The following is a 14,057-nucleotide window of genomic DNA, read 5'->3' as shown; positions in this document are numbered from 1 at the left end:
GCATTTCATTTATATTAACAGAAGTAAATTAACTGAGAAACTTAAAGTCTTAGTTTATATATGTGACTTGTGACCTCCCTGTGTAACCCTGAACAGGTCACTAAACCTCTCTGGACCTCTAGTTGCATTGTTTAAGCTGCAAGGGGTGAATTTGTTCATTTTTTAATGAATTCCAGTGTTACAACCTGGAGTAAAGATAGTCATTGGAGTAAAAAATTATCTATTTCTTTTTGTGCCTCTTTTTCTCTTCTCTGTAAACTCTCTAAACTTGAGTCCAGGTCTCTTAGAGCCTCCTCAAAAATTCAATGATTTTATATAATTAGCATTACATGTGTCTATTTTTTCCTCAGATTACAGGCTTCCTCTAAGGAATGTGGATTTTGGCTACTTTAATAGAAGTAACTATCAAATAGCATTTAACTCTCCATGCCTGATAGAGTTGAAAAATATCGTTTGATTCCCCTTCTTTTCTACCTTTCCTCTCCTAATCCCTGAGCTCCCATTTCGTAGCTTAGTCTCAGGGAAGTGGGATAGCAGGAAGTAGCAATTTCATTGCCATCTAAATGTTCTAATGAAATGACTGGAATGGAGAACTCTGCTTATGCTCCTAAGATCCCTTTGGGCTTTGCTGTAAATAACTAATGACAATGTTTATAGATTTCAAAGGAGGCCCAAGGAACACAAAACTACACTGTGTTCAAATTATTTCAAGAATGAGTTCTGGGTGAATGGACTTTCAGGGTGAATATTGGGTTAGTCCGTGAAACCAGGAAAAGGACAGGCGGAGCCTTTGATCTGAAGCTTGGAAGCAGTGAGAGGTGCAGAACTGGTCCAAACTGAAATTGCTTGAGCACAGCCTGAACAGTGTAAGATGAGATCAGATCTGGTACAAGATCATCTAGACCTAGGACACAGATGGGAGTTGAGAAATGGTCACTTAGAAAAAGTTTATTAGCTTTCTGAAAATCAGGCAAATATTCAAGATCTATAAAAGCTTGAGTTTCTATGGTGTCATGGTTTTATGGTATTTAAAACATCTTTTTATAACTATTTATATAGTATGTTAACCCTTTGTCATATGCTTTCTGAATATAATCCCATTTTATTTTTTGCCTTTGAGCAAAATGATGCATTTTGCTATTTTGATATTTTGAGTGTTAGTATATTTTTGGCTATCAAAATTATAATGCTATGTATTAATATTTATAAGTACTTTCCATTTTTGTCTATGACTTTGGCACTATGTTTAGAAAATCCTTCCCACTCCTCCAAAATTGCATAAATATTTGACTTCATCTTTTCTGCTGCCACATTTATAAATTTTTATACATTCCAATATTCAAAGAGTTTAATAGCTCTTCTAATATCTGATGTTTTGGAAGGTTAGCAAATTGCTCTTATTTCATTTATTGAGTAAATGATCCTGAACCTCTCTCCATTAATTTCAAAGGTCAGTTATAGTATATACCAAATTATTTTATATCCTTGTGCTCTCTGATCTAACTGTCTTGCTACATCATTGCTGGCCTTATAATCATTTTGATCCCTGATATAAAATGTTTCTTTGGGAAGGAAAACTTCCCTTACACACTTTTTAAATCAAATTTTGCTGATGCTGCTCACAAACATGTTATTTCAGATAATCCTTAGAATATTTTGGATGTGTATTATTAAAATTCTATCCACATGTGAAATACTCAGTTAAAATCATTTATGTTATTTTAGGGAAAAATCTAAGGGCAATAGGTTTAGTCACATGCAAAATTTTCTTTACAAATATGATAACCCTTTATGGACTTATTAATGAGTGTATTATTTTATGTGTATGGTTTACCTCACCTAAAAGTATGTACAAATGTGCATTCAAATGGCCCTGTGTTTCCATCCAAATTAAACAGTTTACTCTTTTCTGATAACCAAAATGTCTACTACTGTGTTGTTGGTAAATAATGCTTTGCAGCTGCTTTTGCGAAGTAATTATGTCATCAGTGTGTTTATATGTAAGAAATGACATGCCATCGATAACCATTCCCTTGTTCTTCTGATATATCCGCAAGGGCATTATTATCAGTAGGATGAGGAGGTAGCTATTTTATCTGACATAGTTTGAAAGGTAAAAGAATGTCTCTGTAGAAAAACATCTCCCTGCTGGAGATGTTGGTGATAGATCTATTGGTGATAGATTCCCTGCTGGTATTAAGCCAATTGATACCTAATTGCTTCTTATGAATGAATGCATTGTACCACTTTTTTCCCTGAGAAAGTAAGAAGGAATAAGAAGACAAGAAATGTAAACAGGATGACCAACACTCTAAATTCATTTAGTTCATAGTTTTGCCTGGTGGTAAAACTTGATTCTATTTTCTATTTAGTACATAATTATTTATATTAACCTTGAATATATAGATTTAGCGTTTGAATTTTTATCCCTTCCTATTCTAGAAGGAGATATTTTCCTTTCCAACTTTTGATAGGATAGTAAAATTTCTGAGCTTCCCAGAGCAAGTGTCATGAGTGAACTGTAAATTAAAAACTAGGGGTTCTCTTATCTTTGGATATGAAATAATTGTTCTTCTTTTTCTTTTCAGTTTCTTCTTTGTGGCATATGTGGAATATTGTGCGCCAAAAAAAAATCTGGACTTGTCGTAAGTTTCTGCCTTGTTTGTATTGTGTATTAAAGTGTTTGAAATGTAAGAACTTAAAAATGGAAAAGATTACTAGCCAACATTCATATGCTGAGTGTTACTCATTCAGCCCAAAAAGAAGACTGAAAAGTAAATCCTGCCTTTTTTACCTTCAAAGAAAACCAACAAGATTATTAAAAACTATGGCAAAATGGAAAAAGAAAAGCTTTGATATAATCTTTAAATACATGAATATGTGACCCTTAATGACTGCTGTGGAGGGGAGTCCCTGCTTTCCTAATTTACAGACTACCAGTCACTCACATAAATCCTTCAGTAAGCTGAAAAAGAGATAACTTAAGTTCATGGGAAATTTAACTGTTTAAATATGGAACTGGGTCTAAGGATTACTAGCTTTGTTTTACTGTGAAGTTAATTTTGCAGAGAAGCAAAACAGCTGTGTTGTTATAGTTACAGTTAATTCCCAATTTTTAAATTCAATTTAATTTTATCACAGTGAATGCAAATGTAAGTGTTTACAGATGTTTTAGGGCACTGTCCTGGTTTTGGGGGGTATGGAATGCTTCCATTTAATTCTGCTATTGGCAGGAGAACCTATGCATACTGAAGTATGGATTCCCCACTGCCTTCCATAATTTTACTTAAGGATTTGGAAAAAAACAAGAAGTGTGACTTATTTCATTGAATACTATAGGAAATATCATAGACCTTTATAATTTGGCAAAATTAATACTACCGATAAAGCCTACAATGATCTTTGAACCTAAAAAGAATATTCCAAGGCAAGTTCAGTTATCTGAGGGCAGAGAATGGGGTGTATTCCAGTTATTTTTGTTTAACTCCTTATTCTAATTACATCTTTTTCTATGAGACTATTGTGCAAAAAGGATGAAGCACCCAGTGTTTTATAAATGTGAGATATAATTAAAAATTTAAGTGAAAATCAAAATCAACAAAAAACTATGAACCAGAGACACTTTTAGGGGGGCGGGGGCGGGAGGGGAGGGATTGGGGTCAGAATGGGGGGCTGCAATTGTATGGGGAATATAACAATAAAATTTATAAAAAAAAAAAAAAAAAAAATAAAGATAAAAAAAAAAAAAATTTTTTTTAACCTTCAGATAAAAAAAAAACATTTGGAGGCTTGTAATTTGTATCTATAATCCATCACTCTTTAAACAAGGCCTTCATTCTTTCTTTCTTCTGCCAAGACTTTATGGATCTGCATTAACAATTACTTACAATTTGAGAGGTAGAGGCCAAGCTGGAGGGAGACGAAAGTATGGGAGAGAGAATAGAAGAGAGGGAGGGAAGGGAGAGGAAAGGTCTAGTCAGTTTGGACTACTACAGCAAAGTACCATAGGTTGAGTGACTTATAAACAACATAACTTGGGCCTCCCCTGGTGGCACAGATGGTTGAGGGCAGCACTGTGAAGCTGTCCACAGCCTCTTCAGCGTCGGTTGGATCCCGGCCGGCCCGAGAGGGTCCCACATGGCAAAGCAGACCTCTCCTGTCTTACCTGCTGCTCCCCTCAACAGTGTATTTTGTCAGTCTGCCTGTTCTGTTCCCCGCTCTGTCTCTGGTGAATCCTCTCTCCATGCCACACATCTGGCCTGTACCCTGGTTCTTCTATAAATAAATAAATAAATCTTTAAAAACAAACAAACAAAAAAAACCATAAGTTTATTTCTCGAAGATCTGGAGGTCCCAGATCAGGGTACCAGCATAGGGGGGTTCTGGTAGGGAGCTCTCCTTTGGGTTTCTAAAATCTGGGTCTGTCCTTACATGGCAAAAGTGAGAAGAGAAATCTGGCTCTCTCTCTAGGGTCTCTTTTATAAGTGAACCATTCCACCCTTATGAACTAATTATCCCACAGAAATCCCACCTCACATATTGTGATATAAAGGATGACATGTCAGCATCTGAATTTTGGAGGGACACACAAATTTATTCCACAGCAGAGGGAACCAACGGGAAGGGAAAAGAAGGAATATATATTTTTTTAAATGCTAGTAATTTTTTCTAATTATTTTATAAGACATGAAAGAGAGAAATATTAAGATCTGAACTTTTGAAACTATCACCCACTTTATCCTTCTATGCTACCCGAGCTTCCTCTACCCTTTATTCAATTTGTGTAAAATTCTAGGTTCCAAGTGTCTCTGGAACCGAGAACTTCAGTCTTATGAAATTTGAAAATAGTACATGGTCATAACTTGGATATAGATTTTAAGATTTAAGTCCTTACATTGGAAGGTTCTATCCATATATATTAATGAAATGCCATGCCTTTAAAGACTTAATGAAAATAACATTAGGAGAGATAGAGGTTTTCCTGTAATTGCAAATTAGTTCTGTCACTTATTTCCTTAATTAACAGTAATTCATTATCTGAGGGCTAGATATAATATCTTTCAATATTTTCCGAGAATGAGTAAACACCAAAATATATTCCTGCTAACCTTCATGTCATCAGTCCATACTTTAAAATGGAATGTAACTGGTTGATTCAACTTGAAATTGGGAGCTATAAGTTCCCACTTTGTGATATGGTTGAAATATTGGACAATCAATTTTCAGTATCATATTTAATTAACTCTAAAAAGATTATACTTTATCCATCACTGGGTTTTCAGTCTTGGTCACAAGTACTAAGTTAAACACTATAAAGAATGTCAAATTAAGTTGGAGAAACAAATGAGCTACCTGTAGGTTTTTGGCCATATGCTATGCCATTATTCTGTTTCAGACATGTATGGCCTTACCCTACATACATGTAGCTGAGATTTCATGTTTAGGAAATCCTCTGAATTCCTTGATTGAGCTAAATTTCCCTCCTCTTTTCTCTGAGCACAACCCATCTCTCTCCCCTTTTAATTGTATCATTTTTATTGAGGTAACATTGTTTTAAAACACTGCATATGTTTTAGGGACATAGGTTCCTACCTCTTCAGACTTATGTTATCACACAGTGCCTACCACTAAGGCACCCATAATCTTCCATCCCACTGCAGTGGATCCCCACCACAATTTGCTCCAAAACCCTACCTTCCGCTTTTTATATCCTCTGTTGTGCAGGTAGACATAGAGGTTTTTTTTGCTTTAATTTTGTGTGTTCCTTCATGTTGTTTCTTTTTGTTACACATGACTGAAATTATCTGGTGTTTGTCTTTCTCTAACTTATTTTGATTAGTGTAATACACTCTGTTCCATCCTTGTGGTTGCAAACGGCAAGATTTTAGCTTTGTTTTTATAGCTGAGTAATATTCCATTATGTAAATATACCTCATATTCATAATCTACTCATCTGTCCTTGAGCACTTAGATTTCTCCATGTTTTGATTATATAAATTGAACTGCAATGAACAAAGGAGTACATGTATCCCTTCAAATTAGCATTTTTGCATTTTTTAGCTAGACCTAAAAGTGTAATTTTTAGATCATATGTTAGATCTACTTTTAACATTTTGAGAAATTGCCTTACAGTTTCAAGGGATCTTACCCAAAGCAATATACAAATTAAATGCAATCCCTATAAAAGTTTCGATTTCATTCTTCACAGAAATATAGCAAACATTGCTGAAATTTATATGGAATCATAAAAGGCCCCAAATAGCCAAAGCAATACTGACCAAAAAAAAGAACAAAGGTATCACACTCCCAGGTTTCAAACAGTAATGCAAAGCTATTGTTGTCAAAACAATATGGTATCAGAATAAAAATAGACACATAGACCAATGGGTTGGAATTGAGAGTCCAAAAATGAATCCATACTTATATGAACAATTAACTTTACAACAAAATAGCCAAGAATATACAGTGGAGAAATGAAAGTCTCTTTAACAAATGGTGTAGAAAACCGGAAAGTCACAAGCTAAAGAATGAAACTAGACCACTTTCTCACATGATACACAAAAATTAACTCAAATGGATTTAAGACCTGAGACCACAAAATATATAGAAGAAAACAGAGGCAAAACACATCATAATATTGACTTCCATGATGTCTTGGGGATTTGACTCTAAAAGCAAGGAAAATAAAAGCAAAAATAAACCAATGAGACTAACCATCAAACTAAAAAGCTTCTTCACAGTGGAAGAAATTATCATTAAAATTTAAAGACAACCGGGCCTCCCCTGGTGGCGCAGCAGTTGAGCGCTGGGCTGGGAAGCTGCCTGCAGCCTCTAATGCGCCAGTTCAATCCCTGGCCTCTGGCGAAGGTCCCACATGGCACGCAGACCTCTCCTGCCACAGGCTTCTCCCCTCAGCAGTGTATTTCGTCAGTCTGCCTGTTCTGTTCTCCACTCGGGCTCTGGTGAATTCTCTCACCCTCCCGCGCTTCTGACTGTACCAGTGCTTGTATAAATAAATAAATAAATAAATCTTTAAAAAAAAAAATTAAAGACAACCTAGTGAATTGGAGAAAACATTTTCACATTTTACATTTACATTTTATAAACCTAACAAAGGGTTAACATCTGAGATTTGCAAAGAACTCATGTAAATCAACGAAAAGAAAACATACAACCAGATCAAAATATGGGCAGAAGAGATAAATAGACACTTCCCCTAAAAGTCACGCAGAATAGCTAACAGGCACATGAAAACATGTTCATCGTCAATTATCATTAGAGAAATGCAAATCAAAACCACAATGTGATACCACCTCACACTCCTGCGACTAGCCCATATCAAAAACAAAAGAAAGAAAGGAAGAAAGGAAGAAAAAGGAAGAAAAAGAAAGGAAGGAAGGAAGGATGGAAGGAAGGAAGGAAGGAAGGAAGGAAGGAAGGAAGGAAGGAAGGAAGGAAGGAAGGAAGAAAAGAAAGAAAGAAAAGAAAGAAAGAAAAGAAAGAAAGAAAAGAAAGAAAGAAAAACAAGAAACCCAAAACATGTGTTGGTGAGGGTTGGGAAAAAAGGAAACCTGGTGTACTGTTGGTGGGAATATAGACTGGTCATCATTCCTCTTTCTTAACACTTGTCATGTCATGTGAAACTTTGAGTCTTCTCTCATGTGAATTGCAACATTCTCAAGGAAAATACTACAAGCTGTTTATTTTTTGTAATGCCAGTTGCTGCTTCAGAAGGGACTACCAGATGTTAGAGGTTAATAAGTGCTTGCTAAATTCAACTCATTTCAAATAGCAAACAATACCTTATAATGTAAAATTAAACACTAACAAGTTATATAATTGTTTACTCTGTGGAATTATGCCAAAGGAGGAGATCTGTAAAGTCCGGAAAGGTTTTCTGAGGAAGTTAAGACTTGATATGGTCCTTCCATGTAGGAGCAGTCTAAGAAAAAGCAAAACTATTTCCAGAAAATAAAAAAATGTCATTGACGTGGGAATGTACAACCTGTATTGATGGGCTAGATAGATGACAGGAATAGAGACAGTTCCAGGAAAGGACAGAAATAAGGTCGGATAATTAAGTTACTATCACACTATAAATTTTCATTAAAACTCATAATTTAGACTAGATATAAAAACCAAAGAAAATGAAAACAATTGGACTATTCAAATACATTTGTTAAATATTCACAAATACAGGTATTGTACAGAAGGCACTATGCTTGGGGGTCTGTCAGAGATTCTGTGATATTTAAATTTGCATAAAAATGCTTGTCTCTATTTCTTTTCTAGCTCTATTAAAAGAAACCTGGATCACATAAGATCAAAAGCAAAGTGACATCATATGTTTCTCCAAAACAACCATTCAAATAGTATTTTTGGAACTTCTATTGTGCAGTCTTCATTAGTAACAAAAAGTCACAAAACATTTGTAAGCTATAACTCCAACTAACTGAGAGTCTCTAACCTACATGTGGAGACACAAAAAATGAGATATAAATTATGGAAAAAGGAATTAACTAAATTCCCTAAGGTTATATCACTAAATAGTATAGGTAGAATTAATGGTAATTCAAGTAGAAGATTTTGAGATGTTTTGGAGGGAGTGACATAATAAAACAAGATTTAAGTCAGAAAATCTGAACTCCGTCTCTAAATTTGAATGTTGTCTACTCACCATTCATTTTCTAAAATGTGTATTACTATCTTTCACAGAGGGTTTCTGGGTGGGTTAATTGAGATGCTGTCTAACTTCTTAGAACAGGTATTTTTAAAATATTATTTCAAGGCCTCCCTGGTGGGGCAAGGGGTTGAGACACAAACTGTGAGGCTGTCTGCAGCCACTGCAGCATGAGTTCGATCACCAGATGGGGAGCTGCCCACATGGTGCAGCAGACCTCTCCTGACTTCCCTGCTGCTCCCCTCAGCAGTGTATTTCAGTCACTCTACCTGTTCTGTTCCCCAGTCTGTCTCTGATGAGTCTTCTCACCTCCCGCATCTCTGGCCTGTTCCCCAGTTCTTGTATGCATAAATGAATGAATCTTTAAAAAAATAAAAATAAAAAAAGAAAATATTATTTCAATCTGAATCTACCTAGAAAGCTGCTTTTTCTTATCTGAGTTTTTATAAGTATATAGTGAGCTATTAATTCCTGAAACACTGTGGTCTGCGTCCTCTCCGTTGAGAGGACACATGCCCGTGACATTGCACAGGCACTGATGAAAAGATAGTTCCGTTCCTCTAGGTAGCACCAAAAGCACCTTTGCTTTATGATTAGTCAGCCATCCTCGAGGTGCAGGACAGTGCTCTATGTTCAGGTCAGTTTTGCTTCATCAACTTTACCACCCCCTTTCTATTCCATATCAGATGATCCTCTTTTCTGCCTGCTGCATCTGTGGACTCATTGGGGGCATCCTGAATTTTCAATTCCTCCGGGCAGTGACAAAGAAGACGTCATCTCTCTATCCTCTGCATCTGGCCTCCATGTCGCTCGCGTGCATCGGCATCGGGGGCTGCACGCTGTCTTCATGGCTCACGTGCCGACTAGCCAGCTATGAACAGAGGAGGATGTTTTCAGAAAGGGAGCATTCCCTGCATCACTCTCATGAAATGGCCGAGAAAGTGAGTTTTGTGCCTTTTCTTCTCACTGTTATCACTGCAGTCAACTTGCAGCTTCAGATGCGAAGTTAAGGAACTGGATTTTATAAAAATTTAGCCCATTGGACTGAGAATTGAAATTTTTAAATTATTTTTCCTCAGTAATTCTGGTTCCACCAATTTGCAACATCATTTGTCAACCTCTCTATATGAAAACATAGATCCTAAAATAGAATTTCATAAACTATTGAGTGCCTTATAAATACGCATTTTTATGTATTATACTGAGGAAAAACATGTAAACTAAATTCACTCTCCACTCAATAATGCCAGTTTTAGAAACTGGATGAATTCCTCTTTCTAGTGCACCCCTTGTCATTGTAAGTAGATGCATTTGATTATGTAAATTAGATTTTCAAGCATAAAGGGATCTTTTAATAAGGCAACAAAAAGCCTTGACTATCAGTGCAGTTATTACAATCCACATAAAGCTTTGCTTAATTCTTATCTAAACTTTATGCATACTTGGTAATTTTGCCTGTATTTTAAAAAATATTCCTTGCGTAATTGTTTCATGAAACCCATTCAAACAGGAAGTTACATTTATTACCTAAGAGGACAAGCAGTATAATGAACTGTCTGTTTCTATTACATTTTCCACATTCCTTAATTCAGTTTCTGCTACTGGATTAATTAAGGAAAAGTAGAAAATTCTGTAAAATAAACTAAAATAATGTCTGCATCATATTTTACTTCCTATCATGGAGATGAAACTGTGTACCTACAGAAAACAAGAAAGAGTATAAGAGTTACTACTGCATATTTATGTTACCTAAAAAATTATTTTGTAGTTTTATTTATTTCCATTTCATATACAATTTATACATTAAAATAAGGAGAGGAAATACACTTAATTTGTTCCAATAAGACAGTTTTAAAGAGCCCTATGTATGTCCTCCAAAAAAGAATAGTTTAAATAGCAGGCTAGGTAATTTAAACAAATCGATTATTAAATAAATACAGGCGATCATATATTTAGATAGTGGCTCCTTCATGCTCTATTTTTATGCTAGTGTGATTTCATTTTTTTATGTATATGTTTTTGCAATATTTATTGTATGATTGTTATATTTATATTAGAGATTGAGGGCTATTGAAATTACCGACTTGCCCAGCTGCCCGGTGGTGCCCCCGACACCAGAGTTACCTACAAGGTACGCTGATTTCTAGGGAGTTACCATGTTGTAATGTCTGCAGGAAGAGCTGCTGCTTCTAGCAAGCCATGATGTCAGCAGTTCAGTCTGGACTGATGCTGTGATGTTGTTCCTCAAAGTATTGTTTCCATGAGAGCTACTTTGAGGACCTGACATGGACCTACATGGCAGAGTCTTGCAGCTTGAAAGTTGGCTGAGTATTTAAAATATTCAGCCTGCCTATAACCATCCAAACACATTTCTGCTTGGATGATTCACAACTCCTTTATTCTCTGCTACCTCATGATTCTGACTCAATACCATCATTCACACACCAGAGTTTTATTTTTAATAATAGATGTGCCTGACAAAGACAGACTGTGTATCTCCCTCATGTCAAAATTGCATGAGAAGACAACCTAAATTTGACATTAATACAGTAAAATATTATGTATGAAAACTTTTTCTTATAAAATTATCTGATGCACTACCTTTCAAATTTATAACCCATATTTTAGATTGCTAAAAATGATAATTTCCATTTTTGCTTCGGTTAAATAATATAATTGGAAATAGAGGAAGACATATAGATACTATGTCCCAATGCAGAAAGTATATCCATTTGCAAATAGTCACATTTGTTCCTCTTGCAATTTAGAATGTAATCTTCCTATTTAATTAAACATGCCTATTTGCAAGTAAACTAAAGATACTCATACTTTAGAAAACTAATTTTTGCTGTTGTTTCTCATAGGTGATTTTATCACTAATATGTTTCCATATTAGGGTCAAAGACTATGTATTAGATTAGTTTTCATTAAGAAAATTCTTTACTTTGTTAAATTTTAAAAGTGGAATTTTCCCAGTAAGTCTCGCAATTATTTTAGGAGGAGAAAAGATACTTAAGAATCTTATTTCTATGATTTCCTTACACAACTGTTTCTTTGTTATAGGGGGGGTAATAGAAGAAGAGGTATAAATAAATGCTGTTAAGTATCATTTTGGAAGAATCTTATCTATTTATCTTGCCACCAACCATAAGTTCTGAAATGAAGCCTCAAATCAAGTTTCTTATCTGTAAACTTCACCTCAGACCAATGACCCCCATATTTCCAGGCCTACTTTTACCACATACATCTCTAACACAGTCAGTCTCTTATCAGACTGGGCTATATGTATCACCAGACCATAAAGGCAGGCTGCTGGTACTCCAGGATTTTCTCTACTTCCTGACGGAGGCTTTACTCTGAAGGGGTTTGTGTTTTGCCACTTTTCGGGGTGTGCTCCTTACCTTCCTGGGGAAGACATAATGGAAACCCATGTGTAAGACAACCAACCCCCAAAGGCCTAGAGGAACCAAAGCACTTTGCCTGAGAGACAGATCTTAATGTGAAAGGAGAAAATGTCTCCAAAGGTATTGTCTCCTTTGCCAAAATTTTCTTTGAAGAAACTTCACCCCATTTTCTAAAAGACAAAGAAGTTTTTATGAGCTGATTTCAAAAGTTAGGACAATTTCTATCTTCAAGTTTCTTAGTGCTCCTCCTAAGTAACTTTGAAAGCCACTCAAGACAAAAAGCTTTATTTTATTTCATGTCTTATATTGAATGTTAGAAGAGATTAAAAATGAGGCATGAATACCTTTTTGAAAAATAAATATTTAAAAAAGTTTGTAAAAAGTATTAATGTTACTCTTAAATTTTTAGTTCACCCAAATAAATAGTAATCTAAACTGATACACGAAATAATTGAGAAATTAATTTTCATTTGAATTATTTTTACCATTCTTTTGCAAATAGGCTTGTTCAAGTTGAAAAGATGTTGTCATTTATTTTTAAACAGTTTTGCCTAAATATTATGACTACACTAAATGGATACATGTAAATGTGAATGGGCCTAACTACTCGTTACCTTTTATTATATAGGAAAGAGCTTAATGTTTAATGAAACACATGAATTCGAACATCTAAATTTTTCTTAAGATATTTTCTATTATTGCAAATGGAACTTGTGTGTTAGTTCATTCTATGTGTCTAAATTTTCATTGCCTTCCCATATAGTTTTCCTTATTACCTTGTTAATAATTCATCTCTTAAAGAGAACATGTTAAGAAGTCTTACTGTTTGTTTTTTTTTTTTTTTTTTGTACTGTAAAAGTGACAGTGTAATGAAAAACAATCTTTCCTTCTGTGATTTATGGGTGATTCATAGTTACAAAGGAGTAATGTTCCCTTGTGGGCCTTTTATGGTTTTCAGCAAGAAGCCCACTCTGTTTTCTATACAAAAAAGGTAACCCCTAGAGTCTCCTGGCCTTCTGTTAACATGCTCAAAAGAGCAGACAAATGGAAAAACTTGGGCATATAACCATCTTTTTCTTTCTAGGTGAGGTCTTTTCTAAGTAGAGTTGAGAAACGAAAGGGTAACTCAGGGTACTGGGAGAGATTAAACTGTTTTTGTGGGTTGCAGACTTTAGCCTAAGTCTGTCACTTCAGCGTTTTCATATGCTCCAAGATGCCATGAAATTTCATTTCCTCAAATGCAACGACAATATCAATCTTTGTCCTTCCCCCAAATTTAGCAAGTTTTTCTATGGTTTGAAAACCATTTCTTCTTCTATTTTACAAACCCATTAACAATTAAATCAATGTCTTTCTCTAAATGTGAATTTTAATTAATTAATGTTATTTTTCTAACAGGAAATGACAGACAACATGAGCAATGGAGGACCACAATTGATATTTAATGGAAGAATATAATGAATGTTTTAAAGAATCGAACACTTTATAGGATTTTCATGAGGCAAGAAAATACCAAAGGACTAGGAGAAAAATTTTAAAAAGTTCTTGCATTTGCTGTTCTCTCTCTCCTGTGCACACACTAAAATTATTCGTCTGCAAGTTTGCCTCACTTATTTCTTCAGCTTTTTTTTTCAAATGGGAATGGGTGAAAAACTTTCCAGAAATGTTCTAGCACAGTAATTTCAGTAGGCTTTCTAGATTGTTCGAATGAAGATGTTTCAAAAAAAGAAAGAGGCATGGAAGAGAGAAAGACTCACATTCTAGGCAAAAACTATTTGATTAGTATGAGTGTCAGATTTGTAATGACATATTTCATATAAGTCATTTGAAAGTAAGACTATCAGAAAATAACAATACTTATTAATGTCTTTGTTTTGAAAGACGATGGCTTCAAGAATGCCACAATCCAGCACCTCAGCAATGCCTTGTTATAAAAATATTGTAATTATTTTCAATTTGTGAATGAACTCTAT

At 34.9% G+C, this 14,057-nt stretch overlaps 1 protein-coding gene across 1 annotated transcript in view; it reads left to right on the top strand.

Annotated features, from left to right (window-relative positions):
* TMEM196 (transmembrane protein 196) overlaps positions 1-13,542 on the top strand; it is a gene marked incomplete at both ends in the record, with an annotated part of 53,572 nt that extends 40,030 nt beyond the window's left edge. Inside the window, 3 exons of the mRNA XM_084230590.1 lie at positions 2,589-2,645; positions 9,367-9,621; positions 13,483-13,542. Coding sequence (XP_084086716.1) covers positions 2,589-2,645; positions 9,367-9,621; positions 13,483-13,542 — 372 coding nt within the window. The remainder of the gene's footprint in view (positions 1-2,588; positions 2,646-9,366; positions 9,622-13,482) is intronic.
* Positions 13,543-14,057: the final 515 nt, after the last annotated feature.

Source organism: Talpa europaea, assembly GCF_964194135.1.
Source record: "Talpa europaea genome assembly, chromosome: 3".
Classification (NCBI taxonomy): Eukaryota; Metazoa; Chordata; class Mammalia; order Eulipotyphla; family Talpidae; genus Talpa; species Talpa europaea.
Note: the sequence above shows the minus strand (reverse complement) of the source record. Positions and strands in the feature narration are given on the sequence as shown.